Here is a 15,007-nt window from a genome sequence, read left to right on the forward strand (position 1 = left end):
TCATGATAAACACAGAGGTGACATGACCACAGGGGGGCATTACACCAACCCATATATAAAGGACACCACACACATGATCTGCCTCTTTCCAATGGAGACAGTCAGTGAGTACAGACACAGGGTTGATTCAATATTAGACCCACCACATGGATTGCAGCAGCTGGTTAGTCAGTCTGGGTAGCTATAGTAGGATTAGCAGTAGTGTCAAACCCGAGTAATAGAAGTGTAAATAGTTTAATAAACGTGGTGAAGTTATCTCCACGTCTGAACCTTCCTTTGTCAAATGCACCACAAGGAAGCCGCTTATGTTACACCTACAACATAACAAATCAGCTTGTAGTGTTATAGTGCACGAGTAAATCATACTGTGTGTAAATAAATACCATTGACTTTGAACTAACTAACTGGTGTATTGTCTCTTTGATCGGCATTCGGGTTGAACCTTGTGGCGGTATCAAGAGATACCTGGCGACTCTGAAAGTAGACTCATAATTAGGATTACGAAAGGCGACCTTATTAACCGCCATACTTATAACCAACTAAATATAGCAACACTTCCCTATATATTGTATGCATTGTTTGTACAGCATGCAAGAAACAATACTTTTCACTGTATACTAATACATGTGACAATAAATCAAATCAAAAAAAAATATTTTTCTTGTGCTTTTTCACGTTGTAACCCCGTGTACTATTGTTGCTGGTCTATCGTTTCCTCCACTGCTGATTAGTTCAGCAGTCAATCTGAAACTGAACACAAGCGGGGGGGGGGGGGGGGGGAAATGTTGCAAATATTGAGACTGTCGAATGGAAATAACAATGAAGGACTCGTGCACTCGCAGGGGGGGGACAGGGAAACCTTTCGGGCTGGCGATTTATATACTGAAAGATCTGGGGGGGGGGGGGGGGGGTTAGTTTGCAGCAGAATGTTTTTTCCCCAGTTTATTATCTATCCCCTTCCTGGAAAAGAACCAGATAGGAACTAAAAGCAGCCAGGAGGAACTTCCGGTCTGCTACTTGACCCGGCACTGAATGGCGATCACCCGGAAGGAACCGCTGTTCTCAGGGTTCACCGAGTTCCCCTCTCCCCAGGCTCAGGGATTTGCGTTTCTTTAAAAGTTTCGGTAATTTTGTGGCTGGATTTCTCCTTGCGGAGGTAAGCGTGTACTGACGTTCCTGTTCAGGGGCCGAGCAGTCGCATCCAAAAATGTATTTTCCTTTTTTACATTAGCGCCTTTATTAAGCCCGGTGAAACTCCCCATGGCGCTTCACAGGTACAGGATCAACAATAAAACGCAATGACATAAAACTGAGGAGGTATTGAGGCAGAAAACCAAAGGCCTGGTCAAAGATGGCAGTTTTAAAAGTTGGCGTCTTAAGAGTTCACGGTCATGGACAGGTCAAGTCACATCCACTGGGGTTCGTGTTCTTGGCCAAGTGGTACTTTCCCAATTAAAACATGAGTGGTTAGTGCTGTGTCACTTTTCATAAACGGTGACTTAATATGATGGTTGTCACTTTGCAAAGCGAAGACAAATGCTTTGACTGTCATCCAGACTTGAAACGTTAGCTCCCTTTCTCCACAAATGCTGTCAGACCTGCTGAGATTATCCTATTTTCTGTTTTTGTTCCATTCTTCTGGGTAGTATTCACGGGGGCGGGTGATATTGACTGCTGACTGAAGAGCCTGTGGAAGCCCCCCTGCGAAACCCCACTGAATTACGTACTAAAGGACAGCAGGTCAAGTGCTACTAGCCAATCACAGGTCAGTGCTTCTTTTGAACACCACTGTGACCAGGGAAGCAGTGGCTGCTGCTCGTACAACACCCACCAAGGGTGGCACGGTGGTGCAGTGGTTATCACTGCTGCCTCAAGGTGCCAAAGGCCCTGGCTCGATCCCAACCCCGGGTCACTGTGTGGAGTTGGCACACCCTGTGTCTCCATGAAACTCACCCCCACAACCCAAAAATGTGCAGTGTAGGTGGATTGGTCACACTAAATTGCCCCTTAATTGGAATTTATTTGCAAACACCCAACTGAGTATTGTTGCTTGACCCCAGGCCACAGGTGAGCGATGGCAGGTGGAGAGATGGCAGTTTGGATTTGCAGGGGAGAGACTGACTCCTTCCCAAAGTTGGGTCCCTTGATCACTTTGAATGGGGGACTCTTCTGGGAGTCCCTACATTGGTCATGCTACCTCCATAAGTCCCTGCTAGGTTGGTAGCAGCAGAATGAAGCCTTTAAGTGAGCATTAATTGGCAATGGGGCAGCAAGGCCGTGCACGGACCTTTTAGCCACGGATTGAATTGGGGTGAAAGCTCCCAGCTCCCCATTCTTATGATTAATTGCACTCTCAATCACCAAAATTGCATTAAAGTCTTCAAAAGTGTATAAATGGGTTTGTAATTGGTGTCATTTTTGTATGTATTGACCATAATATGCATCAGTCATAAACTGACCAAATTTTTACTGATTTGAGATGTTCATGAAATCTTGTTGAGGTTTATTCAACAGAATTGTTGTATTCGCAAACCTTGTGAAGAGACGTATCCTTCCACATATCAATGATTTTAATATATTTTTGTGTTTCCAGGGATGAACGGGAAGAGAACAGTTTGGTGTTAGAGTTGGGGACTCCACAGTAGAAAACTACTGGCAGGTCCACCAAATTGTGATACTGGACGAGTAATCCAGAGGCTCATGCTCTGAGTACAATCCCACCACAGCAGCTGGAGGAAATTAAATTTAAATTCGGAATAAAATGTTAGTTTCATAGAACATAGAACAATACAGCGCAGTACAGGCCCTTCGGCCCACGATGTTGCACCGAAACAAAAGCCATCTAACCTACACTATGCCATTATCATCCATATGTTTATCCAATAAACTTTTAAATGCCCTCAATGTTGGCGAGTTCACTACTGTAGCAGGTAGGGCATTCCACGGCCTCACTACTCTTTGCGTAAAGAACCTACCTCTGACCTCTGTCCTATATCTATTACCCCTCAGTTTAAAGCTATGTCCCCTCGTGCCAGCCATATCCATCCACGGGAGAAGGCTCTCACTGTCCACCCTATCCAACCCCCTGATCATTTTGTATGCCTCTATTAAGTCTCCTCTTAACCTTCTTCTCTCCAACGAAAACAACCTCAAGTCCATCAGCCTTTCCTCATAAGATTTTCCCTCCATACCAGGCAACATCCTGGTAAATCTCCTCTGCACCCGCTCCAAAGCCTCCACGTCCTTCCTATAATGCGGTGACCAGAACTGTTAATCATGAAACTATTAGATTGTTGTAAAAATTCATAATGCCCTTTAGGGAAAGAAATCTACTGTCCTTACTTGGTTGAACCTTTTTGTGACTCCAGACCTAAACCAGTGTGGTTGATTCTTAACTGCCCTCTGAAATGGCCTAGGAAGACACTCAGTTGTAGGTATCTCACTCTCCCTTGCTTAAGGCAAGGGATTGTCAATGTTCGCATCCTTTTTTTAGTATAAATTTAGAGCACCCAATAATTTTTTTTCCCCAATTGAGGGGCAATTTAGCATGGCCAATTCACCTACACTGTACATCTTTTTGGCTTGTGGGGGTGAGACCCACCCAGACGCTGGTAGAATGCAAATTCCACATGAGCAGTAACTGGGGGCCAGGATCGAACCACAGCCCTGTAGCTTACAGCGCTTAAGGTGCCGATCCAGGTACTTTTTCAAAGAGTTTATGGTCTCTGCCTCCACCACCAACACAGGCAGCAAATTCCAGACTCCCACTACCCCCTGCATTAAAAAAAGGTTCTTCCTCATGCCCCCTCTACACTCCTGCCAGTTATCTTGAATCTATGTTCCCTGGTTCTAGAATTCTCCACCAAGGAAATAATTTTATTGTCATTTTATATCTTCCCCTCGTAGTTTTGCACATCTCAATCAAGTCACCCTTCAGCCTTCTTTGTTCCAAGGCAAATAACACCAACCTATCAATCTCTCCTCTTAGCTTCACTTTTCTGGCCTGGCAACATTCTTGTAAACCTCTCTGTACTCTCCAGAACAATTATGTCCTTCCTGTAGTGTAATGACCAGAACTGCACACAATACTACAGCTGTGGCCTCACCGATGTTTTATACAATTCCAACATTATATCCTTTTATATTCTATACCTCTGCCAATGAAGAAGAGAATTCCATATGCTTTCTTTGCAACCATGTCTACTTAAACTGTTGCCTTTAGGGACTTGTGTACTTGTATGACAAGACCTCTCACTTCATCTACCCCTCTTAGTACATTCCCATTTATCATGTACTCCCTAAAACTGTTTGACCTCCCTAAAAGCATGACCTCACACATCTCCTGTTTTAAAATCCATCTGCCACTTTACCACCCATTCCATAAACCCATCTACATCATTTTGGAGATCATAGCTATCCTCTACACTATCCACTACTCGGTCAATCTTTGTGTCATCTGCAAATTCTCCAATCGTGCTCCCCACGTTGACGTCCAAATTATTAATATATAACACAAAGAGTAAGGGTCCCAACACCGAGCCCTGTGGAACACCACTTGAAACAACTTTACATTCGCAAGGGCATCTATCGACTATTGCCCTTTGTTTCCTGTTACTAAGTCAAATTTTTATCCAGTTTGCAGTTTGCCACATTACACAGTATTCCATGGGCTTTTACTTTTTTGACCAATCTGCCATGTGGGATTTGCTTTCTGGAGCTGTCTCTATTTTGCCAATTCTTTTATACTTCTAACTACCCATTATCCAATATCATATGTATGTCTTTAATTTTGCTCACTATGCCTTATTTTGCGACATGCAGATATCATTTCTGCCATTTAACCATCTCCACAGAAGCACTTGCCAAGTCAATCTATTTATTTTTCTGCATAAGGGATCATTGTATACTTTTTGTATTTTTTCCCTTTCCTATTCCTTTTTAAATGGAGTCCACCAGAAATATCTTCCTATATAGCTGAAAAAGAGACATAGAGAGTGCACCAGTTAACTGCCAACCATTGTTGGAATTTGAACCAGGCAGCTTGATCCTGATTGGTCAATGCATTGCCCCAAGGACTGAGTCAGCAAATGGCTGTCACTTTATTTTATTTAGCTGAAATAAGCACCATGTGTGTCCATATTCTGTCTGCAAAGAACAGGTGCATTCCATGGCAACGCCGCTACCAGTCAGCACTCTCTTCTCACAAAGTACAAGTTGATGTTTTCCCTGACATTGGTATTCTTGCGAAGTGTCCTGATGACCGCAAGATGAAGAGGTTCGACATGTCTCTTTTTTTTCAGTAATACTCAAGTTCTGTACTACTAAACAACTAATATCTTCCAGTTCTGAGGAAAGAATAATATCCAAAACATCAATTTTTGTTCTCTCTTTTGGGCGTTGCTCAACATGCTGAGTGTTTTCAACTTTTTTGATTTTTAGTTAGATTTCCAGCAGCTATGGTGTTTTAGACTTTGTTTGATAGTTTTAGTACTTAACTGATTACGCAATGTGAATTAGGTTCATTGCATGTTTTAGTCATGGTGGCTGAAGGATATATCTGGGCCAAGTCACATCAAAAATTCCCTGCTCTTCTATTCTTTGAATAATGCCAGGGAATCTGCTGTGTCGTTCCGAGCGGGCAGCTGAGGCAGTGGTTTTATGTTGAATCCAGAAGTCAGTACTCAGCACTACACTGAAGTGCCAACCTAGACTGTATGCTCAAGTCTCTAGTGTAGGGCTTGAACCCACAATTCTTTTACTCAAGTTCAAGGACTGAGCCGAGGGAGAATTACAGTTGATGCCAGCGAATATCAATGAGTATATTCTCAAAATGAGCTTTGACAAAAAGGGTCACCTGGACTCGAATCGTTCAATCTTTTCTCTCCCTACAGATGCTGCCAGACCTGCTGAGACTTTCCAGCATTTTCTCTTTGGTTTCAGATTCCAGCATCCACAGTCATTTGCTTTTATATAATATAAATGAGCATATGAGACCAATAGCTGCTTTTTAAATGCACAATTCAAGTGCCGCAGGAGTTCGCAAGATAACGCTGCTGCTTCAGAGTGCCAGGGAACTGAATTCGATTCCAAAATCGGATGACCTTCTCTGGAGATTACATGTTCTCCCCAAGTCTGCATGGGTTTCCTGCGAGTGTTCCAGTTGACTCTCATAGTCCAAAGATGTGCGGGTAGGTGGATTGGCCATGCTAAATTGCCCTTTGGTGCAGATTAGGTGGGATTAGTGATAGGGCGGGGGAGTGGGCCTAGGTAGAATGCTCTTTAAGCTCTTTTGGAGGGTTGGTGCAGATTCAATGGACCGAATGGGGTCCTGCACTGAGGGATTCTTTGAATAACAGTCTTTTTAAAAATAAATTTAAAGTACCCAATTCATTTTCTTTTTTTCAATTAAGGGGCAATTTAGCGTGGCCAATCCACCTAACCTGCACATCTTTGGGTTGTGGGGGCGAAACCCACGCAAACACGGGGAGAATGTGCAAATTCCATACAGTGACTCAGAGCCGGGATCGAACCTGGGACCTCGACGCTGTGAGGCTGCAGGGCTAACCCACTGCACCACCATGCTGCCCATGAATAACAGTCTTAGTGCATAGTAGAGATGTGTTGTTTGCAAATGTAACATTTTTTTGCAACAGCAATCCAACTGTCCTTGGGTACTGTTTTGGGCTTTACAACTGTGAATTGAATGTAGACATTGAGAATAGAGATTTTTTGTTATTCAACATCTTAATGAATGGCAAGAGTAATCATGCTGTTAGGGAGAATGGACATCATAATAACATCATGTCAGTCTTCCAGTATTTTCTAAAGTGCCACCCTGAGGCTAAACATTTATATCTATTTTGCCATCTGCTGTCACCACCCAGGCATGTCTCTGCACTTTGTGGAAATGCTTTCATTTGAAGAACGAGAAAGACATTATAATGTCGGTAAATTGACTCTTGGGTAGAATTTTTCCATTAAGATATGCTTGTCGTTCTATTTGTAATCGCACTTGAACGGTCCTTTTGTGATTTTCCCATCAGGGGAGTTCAGTACAAAATGGCTATTCCAAATTGGCATCAAAAATACATTTTAAAAATAAAGCTTAAATTAAGAATTGGAAACAGAGAAACGGTAAACAGACAAGCAGTTAATTACAACACAGAAGTATAGAATGGGAAATATACGACTTCCTTGTCAAGTAGCGACTGCAATATTTAAATTAAAACTGTTGTTGGGTCAAACATGACTAAATTTCAATTAATGATTATTATCAAGAATAAAAGGCAACCAGGCTATATCTATTTGACTGAATTTAATTTTTATAAATTCTCTTACTTACACCCTAACTGTATTAATAGTCAATCATATAGACTTATTTTAACATTTTATTTCATTTTTATGCAGGTATCCTGCACTTAAGATGTTTGCTTTGTTGGTGAGGCGATGCTTTCAAATAACTAGTAAAGTAAGTGTCAAAAATGATTGAAGTTTTTTTGGGGGGATGGTGCAGTGATTAGCACTGATGCCTCACGGCGCCAAGGACCCGGTTCAATCTCGGCCCCGGGTCACTGTTTGTGTGGAGTTTGCATATTCTCCCCCACAACCGAAAAAGATGTGCAGGGTAGATGGATTGGCCATGCTAAATTGCCCCTTAATTGGATAAAACAAACTGGGTACTCTAAATTTTTTTTTAAAAGAACTACGCAAACTAGATTTGAGAGCACAGTACTGTGAGGTGCTTGAACTTTTCCAGTAAACAGTGCAGTCGTAAAAACAAAAGTAATGACAATATAGCCCGAGATGGCTTAAGTCAATGCAAAAGTACAATTGTATGTCACCTAGATTCCTATTAAAAATTCATTTTGATAAAGGTGTGTGATAAATATGAATCTGTATTTTAATTCTAACTGCTGATGGGTCAAAATCAAGGCACTCAACAATCAAAATATATAGGCCATTCTTTTGCGGAGTTTCTTATTCTTTCACAGGATGTTTTATGCCCATTTCCCTCAAAGGTGGTGGTGAGCCATCTTCAAGTGCTGCCATACATCTGGTGCAGGTACACCCACAATGCTGTTAGGAAGCGAGTTCTACGATTTTGAGCCAGTGACATTAAAGGAATGGCGATATTATTCCAAGTCAGGATGGTGTGTGGCTTGAAGGTTAACTTGCAGATGGTGGTATTCCCACACATCTGCTGCCCTTGTCCTTCTAGGAGGTAGAGATCAGGGGTTTGGAAGATGCTGTTGAAGGAGCATTGGTGAGGTGCTGCAGTGCATCTTGTAGATGGTACACAGTGCTGCCACTGTGTGTCAACAGTGGAAGGGGTGAATGTATAAGGTGGTGGATGGGTCCCAATCAAGCGGATTGCTTTGTCCTGAATGGTGTTGAGCCTTTTGTTGGAACTGCACTCATCCAGACAAGTGGAGATTATTCCATCACATTCCTGACTTATGTCTTGTAGATGGTGGACAGTCTTTGGGAAGTTAGAGGTGAATTACTCACCTCAGAATTCCCAGTTTCTGACCGGCTGTTATAGCCACAGTTTATGGCTGATACAGTGTCTGATCAATGGTTAACATAATACAAAAGATTTCAACAGATAGAAAATACGCTAATATTGGGGTAGGGAGGGGAGGAAGATCAGCAGTTAAAAATAGTTGCAACTGCAGGAGTGAATAGGAGACTTTTGAAGTCAATAATGCAGGGAGAAATTGTTGTTCAGAACAAATCACAGTGCATCAGTTCTTCAGTAAGTGCACAAATCCATAGAATGAGAGGACTTTGTTGTGATTTTTATTGTTCCCTTATTATCCAAAGTGAAATTTGCTAATCTCTGGGCATCTGAAGAATCAGCAGCAATAGCTTGAACCTAAGAAAATGACTTTTAAGCATTCAACAGCTACCTCAGGGGATATCGAACCTAAAGTGGAAGAGAAGTTACAAGAACTGACCGAAAGAGCAGCTGAAAACAAGTTTCGAAGAGGCTTTTGAATGCAGGGAAAGTTGTGGCGTGGTAGAGAAGTTTGGGTAAAGAGTCTGAGTGCATTGCCTTGGTGAATACAAGCTTTGTCACAATGGTGAAGCTGTAGATGATTGGAGTTACATTGCTTTGAAGCCATGCAATGTTTTGGGAAACTACTGTAAGAATTTTCAAATCTTTGTGGATCCAACTTGAAGCAAACTTTCAGGTAAAGAAATGCTGCAAAGTTTCTCGTGGTAGTTGAACAGAAAGTCATCTGCCTTGCCGATCACAGCTTGGCAGCAATAGAACAACATGAGGTTAGGTATCATTTTTTAAAACAATTTTATTGAGGTATTTTTTGGCATTGTAAACAGTTACAGACTACAGAAATATGCAAACATCAACAAAAAACCAACACTTCAACCAAACCATAATGCACATACCTGCTCCTCTCCCAGAGACACTACCCGCCTATTTATCCCTCCTACTCTACTCTAATCTCCCCCCTCCACCCCCTGCTGACGTTCTCTCCCGCGAAGAAGTCGATGAATGGTTGCCACCATCGGGCGAACCCCAATACAGATCCCCTCAAGGTGAACTTGATTTTTTCCATACCCAGAAAACTTGACATGTCCGAAAGCCATAGTTCGGTCTTCGGGGGTTTTGAGTCCCTCCATGCCAGCAGCTTTCGCCGCCGGGCTATCAGGGAAGCAAAGGCCAGAACATCGGCCCCTTTCTCCCCCTGGACTCCCGGGTCTTCCGAAACCCCGAAAATTGCCACTCTGGACTCATCACCACTTATTTTCAGCACCATGGACATGAACCCCGCAAATCCCTCCCAGTACCCCTTAAGCTTAGGGCATGCCCAAAACATGTGAACGTGGTTTGCTGGTCCTCCCGCGCATATAGCGCACTTGTCCTCTACCCCAAAGAATTTGCTCATCCAAGTCACCGTCATGTGGGCCCGGTGAACGACCTTAAACTGAATCAGGCTGAGCCTGGCACATGTTGCGGTTGAGTTTACCCTACTCGGGGCTTCCGCCCATATCCCGTCCTCCATCTCCCTGCCGAGCTCCTCCACCCATTTGAGTTTCAGTTCCTCCATCTGGGTCTCTTCTCCCTTCATGAGCATCTTGTAAATATCAGAGATTCTACCCTCTCCTCCTTCTCCTCTTAGAGACTATTCTGTCCTGGATCCCTATTGGCAGGAGGCGTGGGAAGGATGGGACCGGTCTGCGTACAAGGTTCCGCACCTGTAAGTACCTAAAGTCATTTCCCCTTTCCAGCCCAGCTTTCTCCTCCAACTCCCTCAAACTCGCAAAGTTCTCCAGGAACATATCGCCCACCCTCCTCACCCCCGCCCGCCGCCTTGTTCGAAACCCTCCATTCATGTTCCCGGGGGTGAATTGATGGTTATCAAAAATTGGAGCCCAGACCGACGCACCCACCTCCCCTGCATGCTTTCTCCACTGGCTCAAAATCCGCAGGGCCGCCCCCGCTACCAGGCTGGTGGAGTACCTGGCCGGTGCAAGCGGCAGGGGAGCCATGACCAGGGCTGCCAAACTGGTGCCCCTGCACAAAGCCGCCACCACCCACTCCCAGATAGACCCCGTACCCACAATTTGTTATCATGGCTATGTTAGCTGCCCAGTAGTAGTAGATTCGGCAATGCCAGTCCCCCCTCGCTGCGGCTCCTTTCAAGTATCGCCTTCCTCACCCGCGGGGATTTTCCCGCCCAGACAAAGCTCATGATGATTTTGCCGGTCCTTTTGAAGAAGGACCGTGGGATAAAGATCGGGAGGCACTGGAAGATGAACAGGAATCTAGGGAGGATTGTCATCTTTACCGTCTGCACCCTCCCCGCAAGTGACAGCGGGAGTGCATCCCATCTCCGAAACTCTCTTCATTTGTTCCACCACTCGAGTCAAATTTAACTTATGTAACCTGCCCCAGTCTCGTGCCACCTGTATCCCCAAGTACCGGAAAATTTCCCCAACCAGCCTAAATGGCAGCTCCTCCAGCCTATTCTCCTGGCCCCTTGCCTGCAACACAAACATCTCACTCTTGGCCATACTTAATTTGTACCCTGAGAACTGGCCAAACTTCCTCAATGTTTCCAGTATATTTTTCATCCCAGCCAGTGGGTCTGACACGTACAGTAGCAGGTCATCCGCACAGAGAGAGAGAAATTAGGTATCATTGACATACATGTAAAAGCTAACTCCTAAATATAGGTTGCTATAGAATTATATAAAGATATAGGGTTATACAGAACTATATAATCCTGGTGGCCTGTATGCTTAATCGTAAACACACTGCCCAGTGTGGAAATGGACCATGCAATCTCACAAAGATCCCAGGTATTGAGATAGGCAGTTTGGCATTTAGGGCTCTGAATTTGGTATGAGTAATATAGTGAATATAGTGGAATTTGTTCCCGATTGCCATCTTGGGACTAAGAGTAAAAAGTGTGAGTGTGTTGATATCAGCTAACAACAGTGTATGACAAGTTTGTGATGCTGGTTCATCAATGAAGAATTATCATTTGGGTGAGATGACAGTGTCACATCTATGCAGTGTTGCTAACTTTGCCTTAGTTTAATTGCTCTGTTTTATCACCTTTGATCTTGAGTCGCCAGGTATATTTATGATACCGCCACGTGGTTCAAGTCCGAGTAATGATCAATAATCCAATACACCGCTCAGTAAGATTTAAATCAAAGCACATTTATTATACACAGTAATCACTACTCATGTACAAATTCTACGTCTAAGCTACTTCAACATCTAACAGGCCAATACTTAACTTGGAACTGGCCCACCAGGTCAGGGAAACGAATGGCCTTTCGTTCGGGTTCTGAGCCTGCGGGATTCGAAGTTGGTACAGATTGGTAGCTAGGAGGCCTATCTTGTAGTGAGCGTTGAAGTAAGACCTACTGGATATCGGCGGCGGCTGAACCGGTCACTGTCGAGGGTTGGTTCGCGTTGCTGAGTGACCAGGTCAAGAAGAACGATTTGAACCTGGGCTTGATTCTTATAGTACCCAGGGGCTTCCCGCTTTTCGAGGTGGACCCTGTACCTGGTTCCAAGTGATTGGACTTTGTCCCAATCACTTGGTTCGATTTTCTCCAATGCTGGAGCGGTTCCCTGATCGATGGGCGGTCCTGAGGTGGCCGTTCACCTCCCTTTCTGTAGGCTTCTGCTGGCGCCAGAGTCTGGTTTTGCTTTATGTGTCTAAATGTTGCTCATTGTTCCTGGGGATTGCTGGTGTTTTGTTATGCTGATGGTTGCTGGTATCGATCTTGTCTGGCCTTTTCAGAGGTAAATACACACTCAACCTGCAGCTGCTCGTTTGTGTCCTGTTGGCTGACTTTCCCATCAGCCTTTGCCGTTCGCCATTTTAAATCGGGAGTTAGCCGTTTTAACTGGCTACAGCAGCCTTGGTCCAGTAAAGGTTAACACTTTTGACAGGAGGGTAGGAATGATGTGGGACAGGTGAACCAGTGCTGCTCTTAAACCAGTCAGTTGAAGGTACTTGAGAACCATAATTTACTGGAACAAGGAATTTGTTTGCCTTTAAATGTGGGGGATGTACATGACACATTGAGCTGAAACATTAGCGCCAAATTGTTTACCATGGAGTTGCTATGGTCATATAGTACAGGCAACGATCTAATGTTGCGATCATGAAAAAACACTTCTTCCTCCTGTCTATTTTGTTAATGCATTATTTTGTTGGCACCAACATCCAGGTCAAATGGAAGTTTGACTTAATCAGTAAATCTGACAACCCAATCATTTGAAACTCATTGAATCAAAGTGTAGAAGACCTGAGAAATAGCATTGTACAATTTTATTTGTTACCAAAGTCCGTAACTTTAAACTCGTCGTGGTTAGGAATTCTGAAAGCTCCTCCTTCTCGCACAGGAAAAAATTATTTCTTTGAAAATTTAGTTTGTAGAGAATTGGGCTTCTTTCTTACCTCATTATACAGCACCAATTAATTAATTCATGTGTGCTTTGCATGAAGATAGGTCCTTGGATGATTGTTTACCTGATGCTTGAGCCATTTTCTTGTCAGTTTTTTTGTCAGTGGTGGTTTGTCATTGTCATCCACTCTAAGGGGCAGGTCTCAAATCTACCTCAACCAGAACAGGGATCGAACATGTGCTGTTGGCATTAATCTGATCCACACGCTGGCCATCTAAGCTAACTGGCCCTTTTGGAGCACCAGTATAAGTCACAGGGTGGCATGGTGGCACAGTGGTTAGCACTGTTGCTTCACAGCGCCAGGGTCCCCCAGGTTCAATTCCTGGCTTGTCACTGTCTGCACGTTCTCCCTGTGTCTGTGTGGGTTTCCTCCGGGTGCTCCTTTCTCCCACAAGTCCCGAAATACATGCTGTTCGGTAATTGGACATTTCGAATTCTCCCTCGGTGTACCCAAACAGGCGGCGGAATGTGGAGACTAGGGGCTTTTCACAGTAACTTCATTGCCGTGTTAATGTAAGCCTACTTGTGACAATAAAGATTATAATTAAAGATTATTATTATTAGTTGTGTTACATAGATGTTTGTGCATTCAGCACATCAATATATCTAGCAATATTTACAATATTGTAGCTCCCGGCAACTAATTCAAACTCTGGGTCTAGTGTATCTTACACATATGTATTGTACTAATAATTGTTCCTCTACACTCCAGGTTCAAAAATTAGCAGTGTTTCCAAATGAATCAAGGAATATCACGTCCTATAACTTACTGACCCCTTGTCAACAGACCAGATTTATGACACATCAAAACATCAAGTACTTGCAAAGAACTGCATCTTTCTGGACTCCGACAAGCTGTTTTCATGTGTCCTGTAGAGCATTCAAGATAAAGAAGATGGAGGAACCAGAGAAACGTGAATTAGACTTGATAAGATATGATTTCAGAGAACTGAAGAACAGTCCCAAACCTGCCCTCTACCTGGGCTATGCTGGAGTAATTCCTTTTGTATCAGCTCCCCTTATTATGGCCATAACGGAGACATATTTTCCTGAACTAGCGTTTGCCCAAATTGCATATGGAGCAACAATTCTTTCTTTCCTTGGAGGAGCACGTTGGGGATTTTCAATTCCAGAAAGCAGTCCTGCAAAACCTGACTGGTTGAATCTGGGAAATAGTGTTGTTCCTTCCTTACTAGCCTGGGCAGCCCTATTATTACATGATAATCTCACTGAAGCAGCAATTATGATCATCATGGGTCTCGGTATCGCATTGCATTATGACTTAGCTTTACTCCCAGGTTATCCAAGTTGGTTCAGAGCTTTTCGAACAGTGATGACTGTGATAGCAACATTCTCCTTAGTTGCCACATTAATGATCAAAAATATATATCCTGAGAAAAAGCTGGTGTCCGACAGAAAATAAAATCACCGGGGTTGATTTTTAATTTTTTTAATTGGGTAGCAGCAGAGTGCACTTTAAAAAAAAAACTAACTCAAATTAAATTCGAGAACAAACAGCTAATTCATGAATAAGTTATATTTCAGAGGGAGCCTCGTCACCTTTTTCAAAATCCATTTAAAAGGTCTCTAACTTATGTATTCTTTGTTTTTAAAAAAAACAGATCATGTAAAAGTATTGTCAATATTGTGAACTAGCAAAGAAAAAAGTAACAATAGTGAATGCTGAATAAAGGTCTTAGTGTCAAAGTTTATCGGTTTCTTTATTACTGGCTACAATCTCACACGGTTAAAGGGATTTATTGCTAGCTATTTAATGCAAATTGATTCAATGTGAATTACTGTCTGGCCAATGTTCACAATTTAGGATTTTAGCAGAAATCCTTTGTGTGCATGGTTTGATTGTTTGCAACATACCTGAACATGAACCAATCAGGCAGGTAACTACATTGACAAATTGCTGGAAGTCATGCACTCATCAGAATAGCCTGCAAGAAATTGACTAACAGGGGAACAACAATTTATGCTGCATCATTAGAGAGTGCTGGTTGACTGGCAAGTGGACTCTGATTGGTCAAAGCATTGCCCTGG

The 15,007-nt window shown here is 43.2% G+C and overlaps 1 protein-coding gene across 6 annotated transcripts; it reads left to right on the forward strand.

The window, feature by feature from the left end:
- The first annotated feature begins 1,042 nt into the window (after positions 1–1,042).
- On the forward strand, positions 1,043–14,668 carry tmem69 (transmembrane protein 69). Of its 6 annotated transcripts, XM_072510828.1 has the most exons (6): positions 1,043–1,156; positions 1,647–1,765; positions 2,594–2,763; positions 7,408–7,468; positions 10,146–10,223; positions 13,671–14,668. In XM_072510828.1, coding segments are annotated over exons 3-6 (852 nt in total). In that variant the 5' UTR covers positions 1,043–1,156; positions 1,647–1,765; positions 2,594–2,761; the 3' UTR covers positions 14,382–14,668. The 6 variants fall into 6 exon arrangements, with proteins under 6 accessions (XP_072366929.1, XP_072366931.1, XP_072366932.1 ...); XM_072510830.1 differs by lacking the exon at positions 2,594–2,763; XM_072510829.1 differs by lacking the exon at positions 1,647–1,765 and having other exon boundaries at positions 1,044–1,156.
- The last annotated feature ends 339 nt before the right edge of the window (positions 14,669–15,007 follow it).

Source organism: Scyliorhinus torazame, chromosome 7 (assembly GCF_047496885.1).
Source record: "Scyliorhinus torazame isolate Kashiwa2021f chromosome 7, sScyTor2.1, whole genome shotgun sequence".
NCBI classification, from domain to species: domain Eukaryota; kingdom Metazoa; phylum Chordata; class Chondrichthyes; order Carcharhiniformes; family Scyliorhinidae; genus Scyliorhinus; species Scyliorhinus torazame.

What these genes read in the sequence shown, in the direction of transcription:
- tmem69 (XM_072510826.1), top strand. Translation starts at nt 5,088, where the DNA reads ATGGCTGTCACTTTATTTTATTTAGCTGAAATAAGCACCATGTGTGTC. An exon ending in GATGACCGCAAGATGAAGAG is followed by an intron (nt 5,276 to 7,407) that starts GTTCGACATGTC and finishes ATTTTTATGCAG; the next exon opens with GTATCCTGCACTTAAGATGT. An exon ending in GCGTACAAGGTTCCGCACCT is followed by an intron (nt 10,224 to 13,670) that starts GTAAGTACCTAA and finishes TCTACACTCCAG; the next exon opens with GTTCAAAAATTAGCAGTGTT.